An 18,104-nucleotide genomic window follows, 5' to 3' on the forward strand; every position below is an offset into this window, starting at 1 on the left:
ATAAAACAATGATTATTACAACCAAGAAATCTGTAAAGAATTTATACATAAACTAGTAATAATTAATCGCACAAAAAATTAGAAAAGAATAAAAAAATCATAGAAAACTTGTCCCAATGGATAAAAAAGTACTCTTATAGTTAAAATATATTTTTGAACTTCATTAATTATGAGTACGGCACACCACACATGATGCACACCTCCTATACGGTCATCTCTAGTGGCAATATAATGGTAATATGTGTTGGTGGCAAATTGGGCACTGGTGGAGGTGATGGTGTTGGGGCAATTGAGATGGATGTTATAGTCAATGAGATGGTCGTGATGGTGGAAAGTAATGAGAATGATTTTGATAGTCATGTCGTCGTTTAGTCAAGGTTCAGTTAAGCAATCTCTTCTACAGATTATGGAATTAGCAATGGTGAAATCTTGGCTTTGGATCAATGGCCAGGAGGGATAAACTCAATTCTCTATTCTGACTGGATTGTTATCCCTCGAGTTTGTCTAAATATTGCATTGTAACTATATTTGTTGAGTTTTTTCTTCTTTCTCTCTTGTAACTCTTATTTTTTTCGAATAAAAGTTTTCTTTTGCCGATAAAAAATGTATTTTATGGTTGTCGTGATATGTGTTCTCTACTATTTTGAAAATGAATAAATAATCATTTCAGATAACATTTTGCTTAAAATGTTTTATGTTGAAATGATAAAAAATAGAGATAAAAACATGATAACGTTCTACTTGGATCCTCTTCAATACTATACAACCCAATATACAATGTGAGGTCAAGAACGATTTCATGGTTTATATTTTTTATTTAACAATAATTTAAAATCTGCACCTTCAATTTTTTATAAGGCCATATATCACCGGCTCTGGAACCTCAAACATGCATTAGGTTTCTTCATCTTCAGCCCCAATTTCTAAACACAAGAAAAGTCCATTTTTCCCCGCCATTTTCCATAAAGTATTTCATAAATCTAACTCACATTTTAACCAATGTCATAGGAATCATATATACATAATAGCTGAGTTGTTTAAAATAGGTAAATAATATGAAACATCTAAACAAACAATGAATGTCATATGTTTAAACATTCACAGTTGTAGCAAAACTGAATTTTTTTGGAAAGACCTCCACATTTGTAACAAAAGGCATGTCCACACCTACAATCAACAATAGAGTTACTTCATACAAGTTTTCTTATTACAAAGTTAATTGCAACATTGACATGAATCCAACATCTGGGTAATTAGACTTGAATCATATGTAGAATCTCATGCTTTAGAAAATTTTCTATAATGTGATTACTATGAAGTATGAACACTGAACAAGATTATAATATAAGTGTGATGAAATGATTTTTTATCAGAGAAAACAATTATTCTATTAGATGCAAGGAGCAACATTAAAATGGAGTTTCCTAAAGTATAAAAAAGAAATGAGCAACTAATTTATCATGTTAACCACTAATCAGAAAGACGCTGGAGATAACAATTAAGCTAAAAATTGTGAAACCTAAAACAAACCAGTTCAAATGTTTTTAAAGAAAATTTTAAGCCCTGAATCTATGTTTGTGGAAAGTACTTAAAAGATGTCTTGAAATAAATTCGACAACCATATAAAAACTTGACAAACTTGGTCATCTTTTAGGATTCCTTCAAAGCTGATACTCTCAAAATACAAGGCACAATGCAACATTCAATATCTAGATTGCAATGGATGCAATGATACTCCAATCCAAAATGATCAGGGATATGATAAATGAGACAAATTAAAGTCATGATTTGCATAAAAAATCCACAATGGATAGTCAAATCGAAGAGTTGGAAGAGTTATGGACACCAATATGCTCTATTGTGAAATAAGAGAAGATGGAAGAGTTTGATTCATTTGCCATTATAGGTATCTTCTAGAAATTGTTGCAGACTTATTGTGTATACCTCTTAAATAGTCTATATACTAAGTAGAAACCTTTTTAAAAGGTAAAGCCCTCCCAATGCTTATCTTTCAATTAACAAGACTCAAACGATGGGAATCAACAAGGTTTTAAATAGCGAACGTGGTCATGTTTTCAGAAACGCTCAAAGCCTTGATGTTTTGGACAAGGGAAAGTGATGGTTCAAGCAACTACAATTGTGATCATGATACTAATTCGACGACTTTCAAAACCCGAACATATTGACGTCTATAACGGTCATGGATCCAAATTTAAAACCTCGGAAACTCACAAAACCTTAATGCATTAGAAAATTAAAGGTAAACGTGACTGATGCAACTACAATTATGACCACGATACAGATTCAATGACTTCCAAAATCCTAACATAGGTGTCTGCAATGACAGACATGGGTCCCAATTTATAACATCAATTAGTAATTGTGAACCATACTACTATAATTGCGGCCTCCTATATAGTAAATCACTTTTGAACATTATTAAAAAAAAGCTAACCTGCATTTCAAGTACATGCATCCATGAGATTTCTCAACAGAGATCCTGCACTTTGGACATATCATCCACTTGTTATTATATGCAAACTACATCAACATGATATCTTCCTTTTCTCTCTCATCCTTATTTAGTTTCTGAAACTCCTCACACTTAATCTCATCATGCCACAAAACCCTACACTACGCACCGAACAATCTCCTACAATTAGGGCACTCAGATTGCTTCACCAACTCTCCACCATCGTTAACCATAAGTGCAAAGCAATCGTCATAAGGAAAACATAATTTCTCATTTTCAATAATCATAGGCTCACACAAAGCATCACCCCAACAATCAAATACTTCCTTAGGAAGAATTCCACGACAACGTTGAAGCTCCAATATCCCAACTTCACATTCAGGTTGAGGGCATCGAATTTTAACAATGTTCTCTTGGAGCTTGGATTCAACATACATTACTACACAGACAGTGCAATAAGAGAGAGAGCAATTATGGACACGAAACTCGTCGTTTAGGGTTTTGGTTTCAGGGCCCATGTAACATAAGAAAAGAGAGATAGACCACTGAAACTAATTTAATTTAACAAAACCATACCAATAAATATGGTCATTTCATTGTTGACTATGCCAGAATTAACATTTAACAATGTTCATTCAATAACATTTGTATGTTGAACGCTATTAAATATATGGCGGAAATGAAATACTAGTTCTAGGAAGAGCTGACAATGAACTGAACCAACTCGGTATTCGTTCAAAACTCGACTCATTATTTTGCTCGACAAGCTTGGTTAATGAACCAAATGAGCTGCACTTGAGATAGATACAGTTCGACTCGTTAGGTTCATGAGCTAGATCCATATATATATAAACTAATTTTTTATGTTTACTATTATTATACATTGCATTATTTTTTATGTTCATTGTTGTAATATTTACATATATATAACCTTGTGCTGAATGTTCTTTAAATGAATTAATTATTTGAGTTGTCCAAATGAACCAATTTAAGTTGAGCTGAATATTTTGAGAACTTTAACTGAGCCGAACTCAAGCTAAAAAATAACTCGTATGGAACTCGAGTCAAGTTTTGAGTTGAGCAAATCCTAGCCAAGCAGAACTGAGTTGAGATTTCAAAGAATAACACAACATTGTTCCTTATTAATTGGTCGAAGGGGAATTAATAATAGAAGAAACAATATTGATTGTTAACCAAATGAAACTAAGTAATAACAGAAGTAATTATAGGGTATGTTTAGTTTTCTCTTTTCAACATATTTGTCTAGCCTGTTTTAAAATGGGTAGAGCATGAAAATTTGTCAAAAAATCACACTCGGGCTTGTCTACACCAACTTTATGTTTGTGAACTAAAATCACAAATGGACATTTCCATATTGGCTTTTAATTTGCAAATATTTGTAGGTGCAGACTAATGGGTATGTTTGCCATCGCTATTCACTAACACCCTAACCACAAATGTAACTAAGATCTTTTAATGTTGTCATCACTATTGCATAACACCTTGGACCATTCTTGCATAAACCCTCTACTAAGTAAGGATTCTCTCCAATACTATAGAGGCAAGTATCACATAATAACAAACAAAAAATAACATGTAATGATACTTTTATCATTTTATTTATCATGAAATCACATTTTTGTCATTAAAAGTATGAGGAGAAACAAACAACATGATGGGTAGTGCTCATGGTAATTACAATCGAGGAAATCAAGGCCAATTTTGGCATTTTGTAGATCTAATGTTTTGGAAAAAATTAGGCCCTTCGCATATAAAAAATTAACTATGCGAAATTTGTATGTTAAAGGTTGAATAAACTTGAGGAACCAAAACAAATTGTAAGAGCAAAATAAGAATTAAAAATAATTGTTCATTGTATATCAAAAGAATTTGATACAAGAATGTAAAATACACTTAGTGCAATATTTTGTATCCAACTTCTAAATAATCAGTAAAAGGTCTCACATTTTGCCTACCTCAAGTCGAAATCTTCTTTCAATTATATATCAACAATATAATAATATAAAACAATGGTCATGAAAAGTAACAAAATATTTAATAAACTTATTCGTAGACTAATAATAAATTGATTATGCAATAAATTCAGAAAATAAAAAAACAATAGAATACTTGCCCCGTTGAGAAAAAAGTACTCATATATGGAAAAAAATATTTTTGACATTTTATGAATTATGGGTTCTGAGCACCACGCATGTCGCACACCACTAATAGTGTCAGCTCTAGTGGCAATGATAGTGTGTGTTAATGACAGATTGGGCACTTGTTAAGGGGATGGTGTTAGGGAAATTGAGATGGATGTGATCTTGATGGTGGTCCATTTTTCTCCTGCCATTTTGCATATTATATTTCATAAATTTGACTCACATTTCAACTAAAGAAGCAGGTATCCTCTCCAGTGCTAGGGAGGAAAGTACTGAAAACCCAAAGAAAATGCAGATTATCACGACACTTATGTACTTATTTTTAATGCAAGATGACACTTTTACTTTTAAAAGTAAGAATAAAACATAGAACTTCCCTCTCTAGCAGATTCTGGTTCCATACACACATAATAGCTGAGTTGTTTTAATATGTAAATAATAAGAAACATGTAAGCATATACTAAAGGTCATAGACTTAAACCCCCTCTATTATTGTTCAAGAGTCTTCAGCGTTAATGGAAATTATTTTTGGAAACAACTCCACAGTTGTAACAGAAGGCATGTCCACACCTGCAATCCACAATATAAGTTACTTTATATATGTTTTCTTATTACATAGTTAAGTGCAACATTGAAATGAATCCACTAATTACCCATTGCTCTCGTAACATCTGGGTAATTAGACATGAATCATATGTAGGTAATCTCATGCTTTAGAAAATTCTCTATAATGAGATAACTGTGAACACTCAAAGTTATAAGTGTGATGAAATGATTGCTTATCAGAGAAAACAAGTATTCTATTAAATGCAAGGAGCAACAGTAAAATGGATTTTCTGAAGTATAAAAAAGAAATGAGCAACTAATTTATATCCAAGTAATCGAAGCCTTTCCATTAATATATGGGGAGTGCTATTGCATCTTTTGCTTAAAAAAAATCTTATTAAATACTAACCAGAAAGATGTTGGGGATTACTATGAAGCTAAAAATTGTGAAACCTAAAACAATCTAGTTCAAATGTTTTGAAAGAAAATTTTAAACCCTGAATCTATGTTTTTAGAAACCACTTAAAATATGTATTTAATTAAATTGGACAACCATGTAAAACTTGACAAACTTGGTCATCTTTTATGTTTCCTTCAAAACTGATACTCTTAAAGTACAAGGCACGATGCTACATTCAATGTCTAGATTGCAATGGATGTGATGATACTTCAATCCAAAATGACCAGGACTATGACAATACGAGACAAATTAAAGTCATTATTTGCACAAACAAATGCACGACAGATAGTAAAATTCGAGCGTTGGAAGAGTTATGGACAACAATGTGATCTGTTGTAAAATAAGAGAAGAGGGTAGAGTTTGATTCATCTGCCATTGTAGGTATCTTCTAGAAATTGTTGCAGACCTATTGTGTATACCTCTTAAACAGTCCATATGTTAACTAGAAACCTATTTCAAAGGTAAATCTCTACCTATGCTTATCTTTCTATTAACTAGACTCGAATGATGGGAATCAACAAGGTTTTAAATAGCGGATATGGTCATGTTTTCAGAAAAGCTCAAAGCCTTGACGTTTTGGACAAAGGAAAATGATGACTCAAGTAACTATAATTGCGGTGACGATAAGGATTCGACGACTTTCAAAACCCGAACATATTGATGTCTATAATTGTCATGGATCCAAATTTAAAACCCCATAAAATCATAAAACCTTGATGCTTTAGACAATTAAAGGTAAATGTGATTGATGCCACTACAATTATGACCATGAGACAGATTCAATAACTTCCAAAATCCTAACATATAGGTGTTTGTAACGGCAGACATGAGCACAAATTTATAACCTTAGAAAATTTTAAAACTACAAGTAATTGTGACCCATATAGCTATACTTGCAGCCTCCAATGTAGTAAATCAGTTTTGAATAATATTAAAAAAAGCTAACCTGCACTTCAAGTACATGCATCCATGAGATTTCTCAACGAAAATCCTGCACTTTGGACATCTCATCCACTTGTTATTATTCGCAAGCTGCATAAACATGATATCTTCCTTTTCTCTCTCATCCTTATTCAATTTCTGAAAATCATCACACTCAATCCCATCATGCCATGAAACCTTACATTGCGCATAAAACAATCTCCTACAATTAGGGCACTCAGATTCCTTCACCAATTCTCCACCATAGTTAACCTTAAATGCTAAGCAATCCTGATAAGGACAATAGAATTTCTCATTCTCTAGAATCATAGTCTCACACAAAGCATCTCCCAGACGATCAAACACTTCCTTAGGAAGAATTCCACGACAACATTGAAGCTCCAATACCTCAACTTCACATTCAGGTTGAGGACAGTGAATTTTAACAACGTTCTCTTGAAACTTAGATTCCACATACATTACTACACAGACAGTGCAGTAAGAGTGAGAGCAATAATGGATACATAATGCATCGTTTATTGTTTTGGTTTCAGTACAAATATAACATATGAAAGGAGTGATAGTATTATTATTATTCGAATTCGAAGATTCTCCAATTTCGGAGATCTTTTTATGTTTCCCAAAAGGAGTGTTTGGGGGGTTGGAAGTGAGGATTCGGACGTCGTCATTTTGATCATCGTCGGAGTCAGAGAGATCAATGCGAATGGCGGTGGATTTGTGTTTACCTTTGAGCGAGAATGTTGTGATATTAAAGGTTTCAACATCTATCACTTCAACTGTTGAAGGAGGAAAAAAAAGGTTTTTCATTATCTCTGTTTTGTTTGAAAATTGGAATTGAAATGAGAGATTGATTTGAATATATTTTAGTAAAGATGGTCACTTTCTCATTCTTGGCATCTTACTGTGTAGGTTTGAATTGTTAAAGTCTTATTGACTACTAGTCGACCTTGTTTCCGTTCATGCAAAATTTTGTAATTATTTAATTAATTATAATATTTATTTCTATATTAATTAATTATAAGAATGTATTAATGGATGCATATTCTTTTAATGGAAACTTTAACATTTGGTGTACGATAGACATCACATAAAGGACTACATTGATGGATATGAGTTAGTCGACATAAAGTTCGGGCTAAACTAGATGAGAATAAAAAGTTATGGTATAACTTATTTATATTATTTATATGAATTGTTTTAGCATATGAAATAAATAAATTAATAATATATCATTTATTGCTATATTAATTAATTATAGGAATGTATTAAAGGATGCACTTTCTTTTAATGGAAACATTAATATATATTTTAGGATAGTCAATTCAAAATGGATTGTATAGATGAATATAGGTTAGTCCGTATAAAGTTTCTTCTAAACTGGACGAGAATAAAAAGTTACAGAATAATTTATATATATCAAATTGTAGGTCAAACTTGCCCTAAGCGGATTGTGAGTTGTGGCAGTCAAGAAATCCATATAACATATAACTTTTCTAACAAATTTGTCTTGTGAAATTCAACCAAACTCATAAATTTAATACCCCATGTTTGAGTTAGGACATAATGTCAGGTTCACTTATATGATTTTTAACCTAAATCATTTGTTAAATCAATCATTCCTACTCGACTTTCACTTTCTAATAAAACATAATTTGTGACTTCACTTTATATAAATCATTGAAAACTATCAAAACTAATTTCATGTCTATTTATAGTCATGGTAATATAGACTCAAGTTTACGAGAAACTCTATATCTCATAATATAATCATCTTCAATCATAATACATCATCATCAATTTTACTGACTGTAAGAAGATCACTTGTATGTTCATTATTAATACTTTCATTATGAACAAATAAGAGTTGAATTTAGTTGTGTGGGGTTACTATGGTAAACAATTATGTGGCCTTTTAGTTTTGTTGTAAAAGCTATTGTTCTTTACTAATTTTTGTTGTAAAAGATAAATATAATTAAGTATACAATATAATTTACAAATGAAAAGGGGTGCCTATATGGTTTAACATTTATTTTCATCTGATTTAATACTAGTGTGATTAAAAGGACATAATGAAAAATAGGATGAATAATATAATGTTTCACTCTATCACATCATTGAAATTTATAAATATTTATGTTATAAAGTTTACTCTATTTTTTGTTCAAAGTTCATAGCACCAATATGTATTTATTATCTATTTTTATTATACATTTATAGTACCAATATGTTCTAAATTTTTTTTAATATGATATTTATTTCTAAGTTAAACATCCAAAAAACAAAAAAGGGTAGCACTAACTCACCTAGGTTTTTCATTACCTCTGTGATGTTTGAAAATTAGAATTGAAATGAGAGATAGATGTGAATATATTTTAGTAAAGAGGGTTAATTTCTCATTCTTGATATCTTACTGTGTAAGTTTGATCTATTAAAGTCTTATTGACTACTGGTCCACCCTGTTTCCATAGGTGAAATAATTTGTAATTAATTAATTATATGAATGTGTTAGTGGGTGTGTCATTGTTTAAGGATATGAAATAAATAAATTAATATTATGACAATTATTGCTATATTAAATAATTATAGGAATGTATTAATTGATGCACATTCTTTTAATGGAAACTTTAACATTATGTTTAAGATAGACATCTCAAAAAGGACTGCACTGATGATTATGTGTTTGTCTGCATAAATTTTGGGCTAAACCGGATCTGACAACAAAAGTTAGGATATAATATTTTTGGGTAAATAGTTGGAGTACAATTCATGTATATTTATATTAAAAAATATTTATTTAAATTGTAACCTATTTAATTTGTTTTTGAGATATATATGTATATATATAATTTCATATTAAGACATAATTTTTTCTAATACATTTGTTATGCCTAATTCAATCAAACTCATAAATCTAATACCCTATATTGAGTTAGGACATGAGGTCAAGTTTACATATATGATTGTAATCTAAGTCATTTATTAAATCAATCATTTTTACTGGACTTTCACTTCCTAACAAAATATAATTTGTGACTTCACTTTAATATATAAATTATTGGAAACTATATAAAATAATGTCATGTTAGTGTATAGTAATGGTAGTATAGACTCAAGTTCACGAGGAACTCTATATCTCATAATATAATCATCATCATAATATATGATCATCATTTTTTACTTTTTGTACGAAAATCAATTGTATGTTCATTGTCCATGCCTTCATTGTGAACTCATACGAGTTGGATTTGGTTGTGTGAGGTTCTCTATGATAAATGATTACGCTGTTTTCTAGTTTTGTTGTAAAAGTTAAATCTAATTAAGTACATAGTAAAATTAAGAAAGGAAAAGTGAAGTCTATATGTTTTAACATTTCTTCCCATTTGATTTAATATTATTTTTCTAGTGTGATTAAAAGGACATTATAAAAAATAGGACGAATAATAGAATGTTTCACTTTATAACATCAGTGTAATTTATAAATATTTATGTTATAAAATTTATTCTAATTTTTGTTCAGAGTTCTTTACACCAATATTTATTATATTTTTTCATTATAAATTCATAGTACCATTATGTTGTAAAACAATTTGGTTTATTACTAAGTCAAAGGTCCAAAAAAAACAAAAAAGATATGAAAATCGAAAGCACTCACCCACCCGGATAAATTTGGTATGCCCTAGTTTTAATATAGCACGACCAATATCATCTAAAAGCATTTAATGAAATAAAAATTACTTAGTATAATACTCAAGTCCATCGAATTTTCGGGATTTGGCTGGTCAAAATGACCATTTTGATATGTCTACTCTTGGAAAAATTGTTTGGGTTGTGTTAACAAATGCAAATTGTATTATTTAAGGGATATAAAATATGTAAAAAACTAACAATGTTGGAAGGTTAAAATATATTTTCAATTCCTTTTCCATTTTAAAAAATATCCCTACGAAGTTATTAATGTTTGAAGGACTATTTCATTTATGATCATTAAAATGAATTCCATACATTTATTGTATGACAAAAGTAGAGAAAATTAATTGGATTGTTTCATGAGGTTATAATAGTTGCTGGAAAGTGGGAGAATTAGCACAATTTATGGTCCTAGGATTAACACTCCAAGCCATGTTTTATATGCTGATGGAATCTTGATTTTCTGTAGAGGCATCGAAAGAGAATTGTTGGCTCTCAAGAATTTTTTTATTGACTATGCTAAATCTCAAGGCAATGGTTAAATCTAGACAAATGCAAGTTTTATTCTACTCAAGCCAATGCTAGGAAAATTGGCAATCTCACTAACTGGGTGGGTTTTAGAGCTGGTCTCTTTCCGTTCACTTATCTTGGTGTTCCTTTTGTGAAAGAAAAACCGAAAGCTATTCACTTGCAGCCCGTAGCAGACAAAATTGTGAACAAATTGGCTAAATGGAAAGGGTCTGGCCTTTCAATAATGGGCATAGTTGAACTTGTTAAACCTATCATCCATAGCATGATAGTCTATAACTTCCATGTTTATAATTGGCCTGTCAATTTGCTAAAGAGGATGTATAATTGCATAAGGAACTTCATCTGGTCTGGGGATAATCAGGTTAAAAAGCTAGGCATTGTTGCTTGGCATAATGTTTGCTGCTCTGTCAAAGAGGGTGGTCTTGCTTTAAGATAGTCATTGCTATAAATCAGGCTGTTATTCCCAAACTTGCTTGGGATATGAGTTCCTCCTCTTAGGAATGGGCTACCTTTTACAGGAATAGATTCTGTAGAGCTTCAAGACCAATATCAACTTACACAAAATCCTCTGTCTAGCCAGGAATCAAAAAATATTGGCATTTGGTTGTTGAGTAATGTGAATCACATAAACTATTGGCTGGATAATTGGCTTGGTTATCCTCTAGTTGAATATCTTGGTTTCCTTGATCCAATCTCTTATTTTCTATTGGCTAAGGTTGTTGACTTCATTCATGATTCTTCCTGGATAATCTCGTATTGGCTGGCCAGGTTGCACCCCGAAGTGTGTAATTATATAATCAACACACCCATCTCTAATGCCATTCATGATGAAAATTTGACTTGGTTCCACTCTAATGATGGGGATCTCACTATGAAAGAGGCATATCCAATCTCAACCTAATTGGTGCAAGCAGATTTGGTAATTTTCAATTCCCCCTTCTAAATCTTTTGTTACATGGAGGCTCTACAATAAAAAAATGCCAACTGATGAGAATTTAAAAGCTAGAGGAATGTCTCCGGGATCCATTTGCAACCTCTGTTGGGCTAGTGAAGAATCTTCTTATCATTTGTTCTTTAATTTCCCTTTTGCTATTGCTATTTGGAATTGGTTAAGCAACCAAATTGGCTTCAAAGTGGACAGTTCTTCTATTCAAAGCCTGCTGCTAATTTCTAACAAGTGGAATCCTCAATTGAAATAGGTCTTGAGTTGCTTGCATTCTTAATTCTATTTTTGCTAGCTAGTACTGTAGGAATAAAGCCAGATTTGAGAATATGGCAATCTCCATTGCTCAAGCCACTGCAAAAATTAAAGTGGATACATCTTTAACATGAAATTTTTCTAACCTTTGTGTCAGGCCTTCCTTGACTGAATTTTCCATCCTTAAAGCTTTCAATGTCAATTGCAATTACAACAAGGCTCCTAAGAAATCTAAGGTTATTTGGCAGTTTCCTTCAGGTGGTTGGATTAAAATAAATTCTGATTATGAAACTAAGGGATTTCCAGGGCATATAGGGGGATGTGCTATTTTCATGGATGATAATGGTGGTTGCATGGGATGCTTTGCTTCGTACTTTAGTTTATATGATTCACTCTATGCAGAAGCCCTTGCTGTAATTTTGGCTGTGCAGATTGCGTACTCTAAAGGTTGGCATTCTATTTGGTTGGAGTGTGACTCTACTTGGGTAGTGGAAATTTCATGGGAATGAAGATGGTTCCTTGGAAGTTATGCAACCTTATGCACAAGTGCAGAAATCTTATGATGGGTATGCAAGTCCATGTCACTCACATATTTAGAGAGGGGAATGCTTGTGCTGACAAGTTGGCTACTTTTGGAGTGAATTTAAGGAAAGATTCTTGGTGGAATTGTCCTCCCCCTTTTATTATGGCTAAATTCAATAGGAATAGGTTGCTTCTTCCTAATTACAGATTTAGGAACTTCTAATGGCTACTTTGTAACTTGGTTCTATTTAATAAATTTCTGGTTGTAGTTTCACCCTTGTATTAAAAAAAATTCAGTATTTGTGGTTCTTTACAATATAGTATAAGAGTGATTTAAACATCGTCTTAAAATTATTGATGTAGTTTGTAACGAACTAAAACTAATAAATAGAAATTGACTCTTATATTATTTGGATTTTTCTCCACAAAACATCATATTTTGTTTAACTTAATGACATTCATCATCACTTTTTTGCTTAAAAGATCACACTTATCCCTTTTACATGGGTAGTCGGTGTAATTATGTCTATAAATGGGGTGTCAGTGGTTTGTTTAGGTACAAAAAAGAAAATGAAGGTTGGTGTAAGTTCATTAAAACTCATGGAGTGTCAGTGTAATTTATAATGACATATTTTGCATAAAGAGAAGTAATGTGTTTGATTTTGAAGTGTCAACTTCCTCCTTTTGTATTCTTCAACCATTACTCTCAAGCAATTGTAAATGACATCCATTAATAATTATAAACAATGATGCTTTCATAATGTATAATTTTCAATACCAAAGTTTATAGTATTTCATTAAATTCTTAATTAATATCTTTAAGATAATTAGTATGACCCATTAAACTAAATCAACTTGTTTTAAATTTTAATTTATTAATTACAAAACTTCTCTGTATTGGAAATAGGGTGGATAGGAAACCAATAAGGCTTTGACAACTTAAATAGACTCACATAAGAGCAATGAGAAAAACTTGTAGGTAGACGTACACAACACGTTATATTTAGAGACAAATTTGATTATATTTTTTAGTGCCATCATTTGGGAGTAAACTTTAATGAAAATTATATTTTTAAGGTGTTGTGAAGATTTTACTGATTGTATTTTTATACACACGTCTCTACACAAGTCTTTCTTAAGGATAAACGATGCTCTCAATTCCTAAAGCATGTGGAAGATAAATATCCACAATTTTATCTCTTGAAGAGGAGATAGTATTTGTAAGATTGGAATATTTGACCTCTTATTACTTGACCATAACCTTACTTTGCCCTTAATATCTCACATATAAGTATGTGCTTATATATATATATATATGTCATTCTAAGTTCTTTTGGAATTGACATTCAAGATTAAAGCTCACATATAAGTATGTGCTTATAAATATATGTCATTCTAAGTTCTTTCGGAATTGACATTGAGGATTAAAGATCACATATAAGTATGTGCTTATAAATATATGTCATTCTAAGTTCTTTTGGAAATGACATTGAGGATTTTCTGAAAATTCATTCTAACCAAACATTTCAACATTATTGTTCTTAAATAAGCATTTTCCCATTCTTTGCAAGCCTACTAAAATTTAATTCCTCTTTTTTGTACCCATTATACGTTCTATCTTTTCCTCCGCTCACTAATTTATTGACGTCTCTTAGCTTTGTTTTATTTTTTATAACTTTTAGGATTTTTACATAATAATCATGCTTTATGACATTCACATTATACATTAACTTTGTCTTCGACATTTTTGTCCCACCATCATGATTTTTTACTCTTTCGTCTAAAGCCTTGACACTCACCTAGTGCCTATTTTTATATCTTCCAAATTTCTTTGGCCATCTTCTCCCATATATCTTTAACACTTGTACCTCCCAACACTCACCTAGTGTCTATTTTTATATCTTCCAAATTTCCACCATTTGAATTTTGGGACAATATCTTTGTCTTTTCTCCTCATTCTACTCTCAACCCTTACACCCATAACAAAAATTCTTTGTTGAGCAATCAAGTTAGCTGTCTCAAGATATGATTTCCCAATTCAATAAAAACTCTCTATCTAGTTTCCTTTTAAGATCAAAACCGATTTAAAAACGTGTGTAAACACACAATTTTGATCGGGGTAATTTGATTTTCACAAAAAAATATGTTGATGAGTAAAATTTGAAATAGAGGAAAAGCGACCTAATCTCCCCCCTTTATATTCCTCCCTAGTAACCAGCCAAGTGGGGAATCCTAGTTTTTCAAATGGAGAGGCGGATTAGAAAAAGAGAGAGAAAGAGGCACACTTTATAAAGAAAAAAAACACTTGATAAGGAGGAAAGGGAGAGGCTAAAACAAGGATATCATCTTCTTCATCATCCATAAGCTCTAAAGAGATACTTTTCTTCTCATTTGTTTCATTCTCTTTTTGTTATTATAATGTATGTGTACTGTCAAGTAGCTGTGTTTGGAAACTAATTTCAAATTTGAACATCTCACGCTCCTGTTCACCCACAACCCTTCCTCCACAACTGTTTTTTTATTTTGTATTTCTCCCCGTTTTGGTCCACCACCGTGGCCAGCGGCGGGGCTGCTGGCACCATCGCCGCTGGTCATCTAGCCGCCCAACAGTTCCGACATCCCCATCCAGCAAAGGGATTACCACCATGGTAACCCCTAACCCTAAACCCCAATTTAATTTTTCCCTAACCCCCAAATTGATTATCCATAACCTAACCCCAATTTAATTTTAACCTATCCCCCAATTTAATATTTACCTAACCGCCAATTTAATTTAACCCAAAACCCCCAATTTGATTTTAAACATAAACCCCAATTTAATTTAACTCAAAACCCCCAAATTGATTTAGATCTAAAGCCCAGATTGATTTTAACCCTAGTCCTCAAATTATTTTAACCTAAACCCCTAAATCAATTTTAACCTAAATCCCCAAATCAATTTTAACCTAAACCCCTAAATGAATTTCACCCTAAATCCCCAAATCAATTTCACCCTAAACCCCGGAATCAATTTCACCGTAAATATCCAAATCAATTTTAAAACTCAACCCTAAATCCTCAATCCTAAATCCTATTTTCTACTATCTTTTTTATATTCTTTTTTTTTATTTTTATTTTTCCGTTTCTTTATATTTATTTTTTCTATATTTGTTTTGTTTTTTTACATAAAAGTGTATAAAAAAATGGTGTATATGATGAAAGAATATGATTTTTTGAAAAATGCAATGTAAAGTATGGTACAGGCTGAGTGCTTTGATGCGTTACTTTATGTTGTCTAAAATGAGGTGAGGTAACCCAACTATTGGCCTTGTGCCTTGTCGTGTTACCTTATCTTATTATGTATTTGTAAATAATTTGTAATAATGTGTAAAGCCATATAAAATATGCCATTGGTTGAGTACTTTGATGAATTATCTTATGTTGTCTAAAATGAGGTAACCCCATTGTAGACTTTGTGCCTTGTTGTATTACCTTGTCTTGTTAAATGATTTTTCAAATAATTTTAAAAGTGACGTAATGTAGTTCCACTATAGGTCGAGTGCCTTGTCACGGTACTTTATGTTGTCTAAAGCAAGGTGATGTAGTCCCACTATAGAACTTGCGCCTTATCGCGCTACTTTATGTTGTCAAAGTCAAGATGAGATGTCTCCACTATAGGACTAGTATCTTGTCATACCATCTTGTCTTGTTAATTTTATATGAATATATTAAAAATTAAAATAAAAAGTTACAGTATAATTTATGTATATCAAATTTCAACTCAAACTCGCCCTAAGCAGATTGTGAGTTATGGCGGTCATGCAATCCATATAACATAACTTTTCTAACACATTTCTCATGTCAAATTCAACCAAACTCATAAATTTAATACCCCAAGTTTGAGTTAGGACATGGTGTCAAGTTCACTTATATGATTTTTAACCTAAATCATTTATTAAATCAATCATTCCTACTCGACTTTCACTTTCTAATAAAACATAATTTGTGACTTGACTTTATATAAATCATTGAAAACTATCTAAAATAATGTCATGTCTATTTATAGTCATGGTAATATAGACCCAAGTTCACTAGGAACTCTATATCTCATAATATAATCATCATCAATCATAATACACCATCATCAGTTTAACTTTCTGTACGAAGATCACTTGTATGTTGCTTATTAATACTTTCATTGTGAACAAATAATAGTTGAATTTAGTTGTGTGGTGTTACAAAGGTAAACAATTATGTTGCCTTTTATTTTTGTTGTAAAAGCTATTGTTCTTTCCTAAGTTTTTGTTGTAAAAGATAAATATAATTAAGTATACAATATAATTTAGAAATGAAAAGGGGTGTCTATATGGTTTAACATTTATTTTCATTTGATTTAATACTAGTGTGATTAAAAGGACATTATGAAAAATAGGGCGAATAATATAACATTTAACTCTATCACGTCATTGTAATTTATAAATATTTATGTTATAAACTTCACTCTATCACATCAAAGTTCATAACACCAATATGTATTTAGTATCAATTTTTTATTATAACGAAACAACCATTTTGATAAGTCTACTCTAGGAAAAATTGTTTGTGTTGTGTTAACAAATGCAAAGTGTATTATTTAAGGAATATAAAATATGTAAGAAACTAACTCCAATATTTCTTGGAAGGTTAAAACATTATTTTCAAGATAAAGTTTATGTTTTCCATTTTAGACAATATCCTTAAGGACATATTAATGTTTGAATGACTATTTAATTTATGCTCATTAAAATTAATTGCATATATTTATTGTATAAAAAATGTAGTGAGAATTAATTGCATTCTTGCATGAGGTTATAATAGTGGGAGGAGAAAATATCTTGTGGAACAAAATTTGTGTTAGTTTTTTTATTGATTTGAAACATAAAATAATGAATTAATTAAGTCAATAACATAGTAAATAAATCATATTTTTCTCTCCTGTCACTACGGTGTTAATGGTTCTGAATTGACCAGCCACACTAATGTAATTCAACAAGGCCATACCAAAAAATGTGGTAATTTCATTGTTCACTATGTTAGAATTTGAATTTAACAATGCTCATTCAACAACATTTATATGTTGAATGCTATTAAATGTAAGGCAGAAGGAAATCAATAGCGCTCAGTAGGACCGACAATAAACTGAACCAACTTAGTAGGTATATCAATAATGTTTCCCAAAAGGAGTGTTTGGGGGCTTGGAAGTGAGGATTGTGACGTTGTCGTTTTGATCATCGTCAGAGTCGGTGAGATCAATGAGAATGGAGGTGGATTTGTGTTTAACTTTGAGAGAGAATGTTGTGATATGAAAGGTTTCAACATCTATCACTTCAGCTATTGAAGGAGGAAAAGAAATGTTTTTCATTATCTCTGTTATGTTTGAAAATTGGAATTGAAATCAGAGATAAATGTGAATATATTTCAGTAAAGAGGGTCACTTTCTCATTCTTGATATCTTATTGTGTAAGTTTGATCTGTTAAAGTCTTATTGACTACTGGTCCACCTTGTTTCCATAGGTGCAAAATTTTGTAATTAATTAATTATAGGAAAGTGTTAATGGATATGTC

At 31.3% G+C, this 18,104-nt stretch overlaps 1 protein-coding gene across 1 annotated transcript; it reads right to left on the minus strand.

The window, feature by feature from the left end:
- Positions 1-5,147: 5,147 nt before the first annotated feature.
- Positions 5,148-7,436, minus strand: LOC109340496 (E3 ubiquitin-protein ligase RNF144A-like). The gene is made up of 2 exons (XM_019578203.1): positions 6,588-7,436; positions 5,148-5,205 (listed from the first exon to the last, which is right to left on the minus strand). The coding sequence occupies exons 1-2, from the start codon at positions 7,388-7,390 to the stop codon at positions 5,148-5,150; spliced, it is 861 nt and encodes a 286-aa protein (XP_019433748.1). The 5' UTR covers positions 7,391-7,436.
- Between the last annotated feature and the right edge of the window lie 10,668 nt (positions 7,437-18,104).

Source organism: Lupinus angustifolius, unplaced genomic scaffold (assembly GCF_001865875.1).
Source record: "Lupinus angustifolius cultivar Tanjil unplaced genomic scaffold, LupAngTanjil_v1.0 Scaffold_181_56, whole genome shotgun sequence".
NCBI lineage: Eukaryota > Viridiplantae > Streptophyta > Magnoliopsida > Fabales > Fabaceae > Lupinus > Lupinus angustifolius.

Coding starts and splice junctions, on each gene's coding strand:
- LOC109340496 (XM_019578203.1), bottom strand. CDS start 7,390: ATGAAAAACCTTTTTTTTCCTCCTTCAACAGTTGAAGTGATAGATGTT. Junction 5,206..6,587: donor TGCATGTACTTGAAGTGCAG/GTTAGCTTTTTT, acceptor TGTGGATTGCAG/GTGTGGACATGCCTTCTGTT.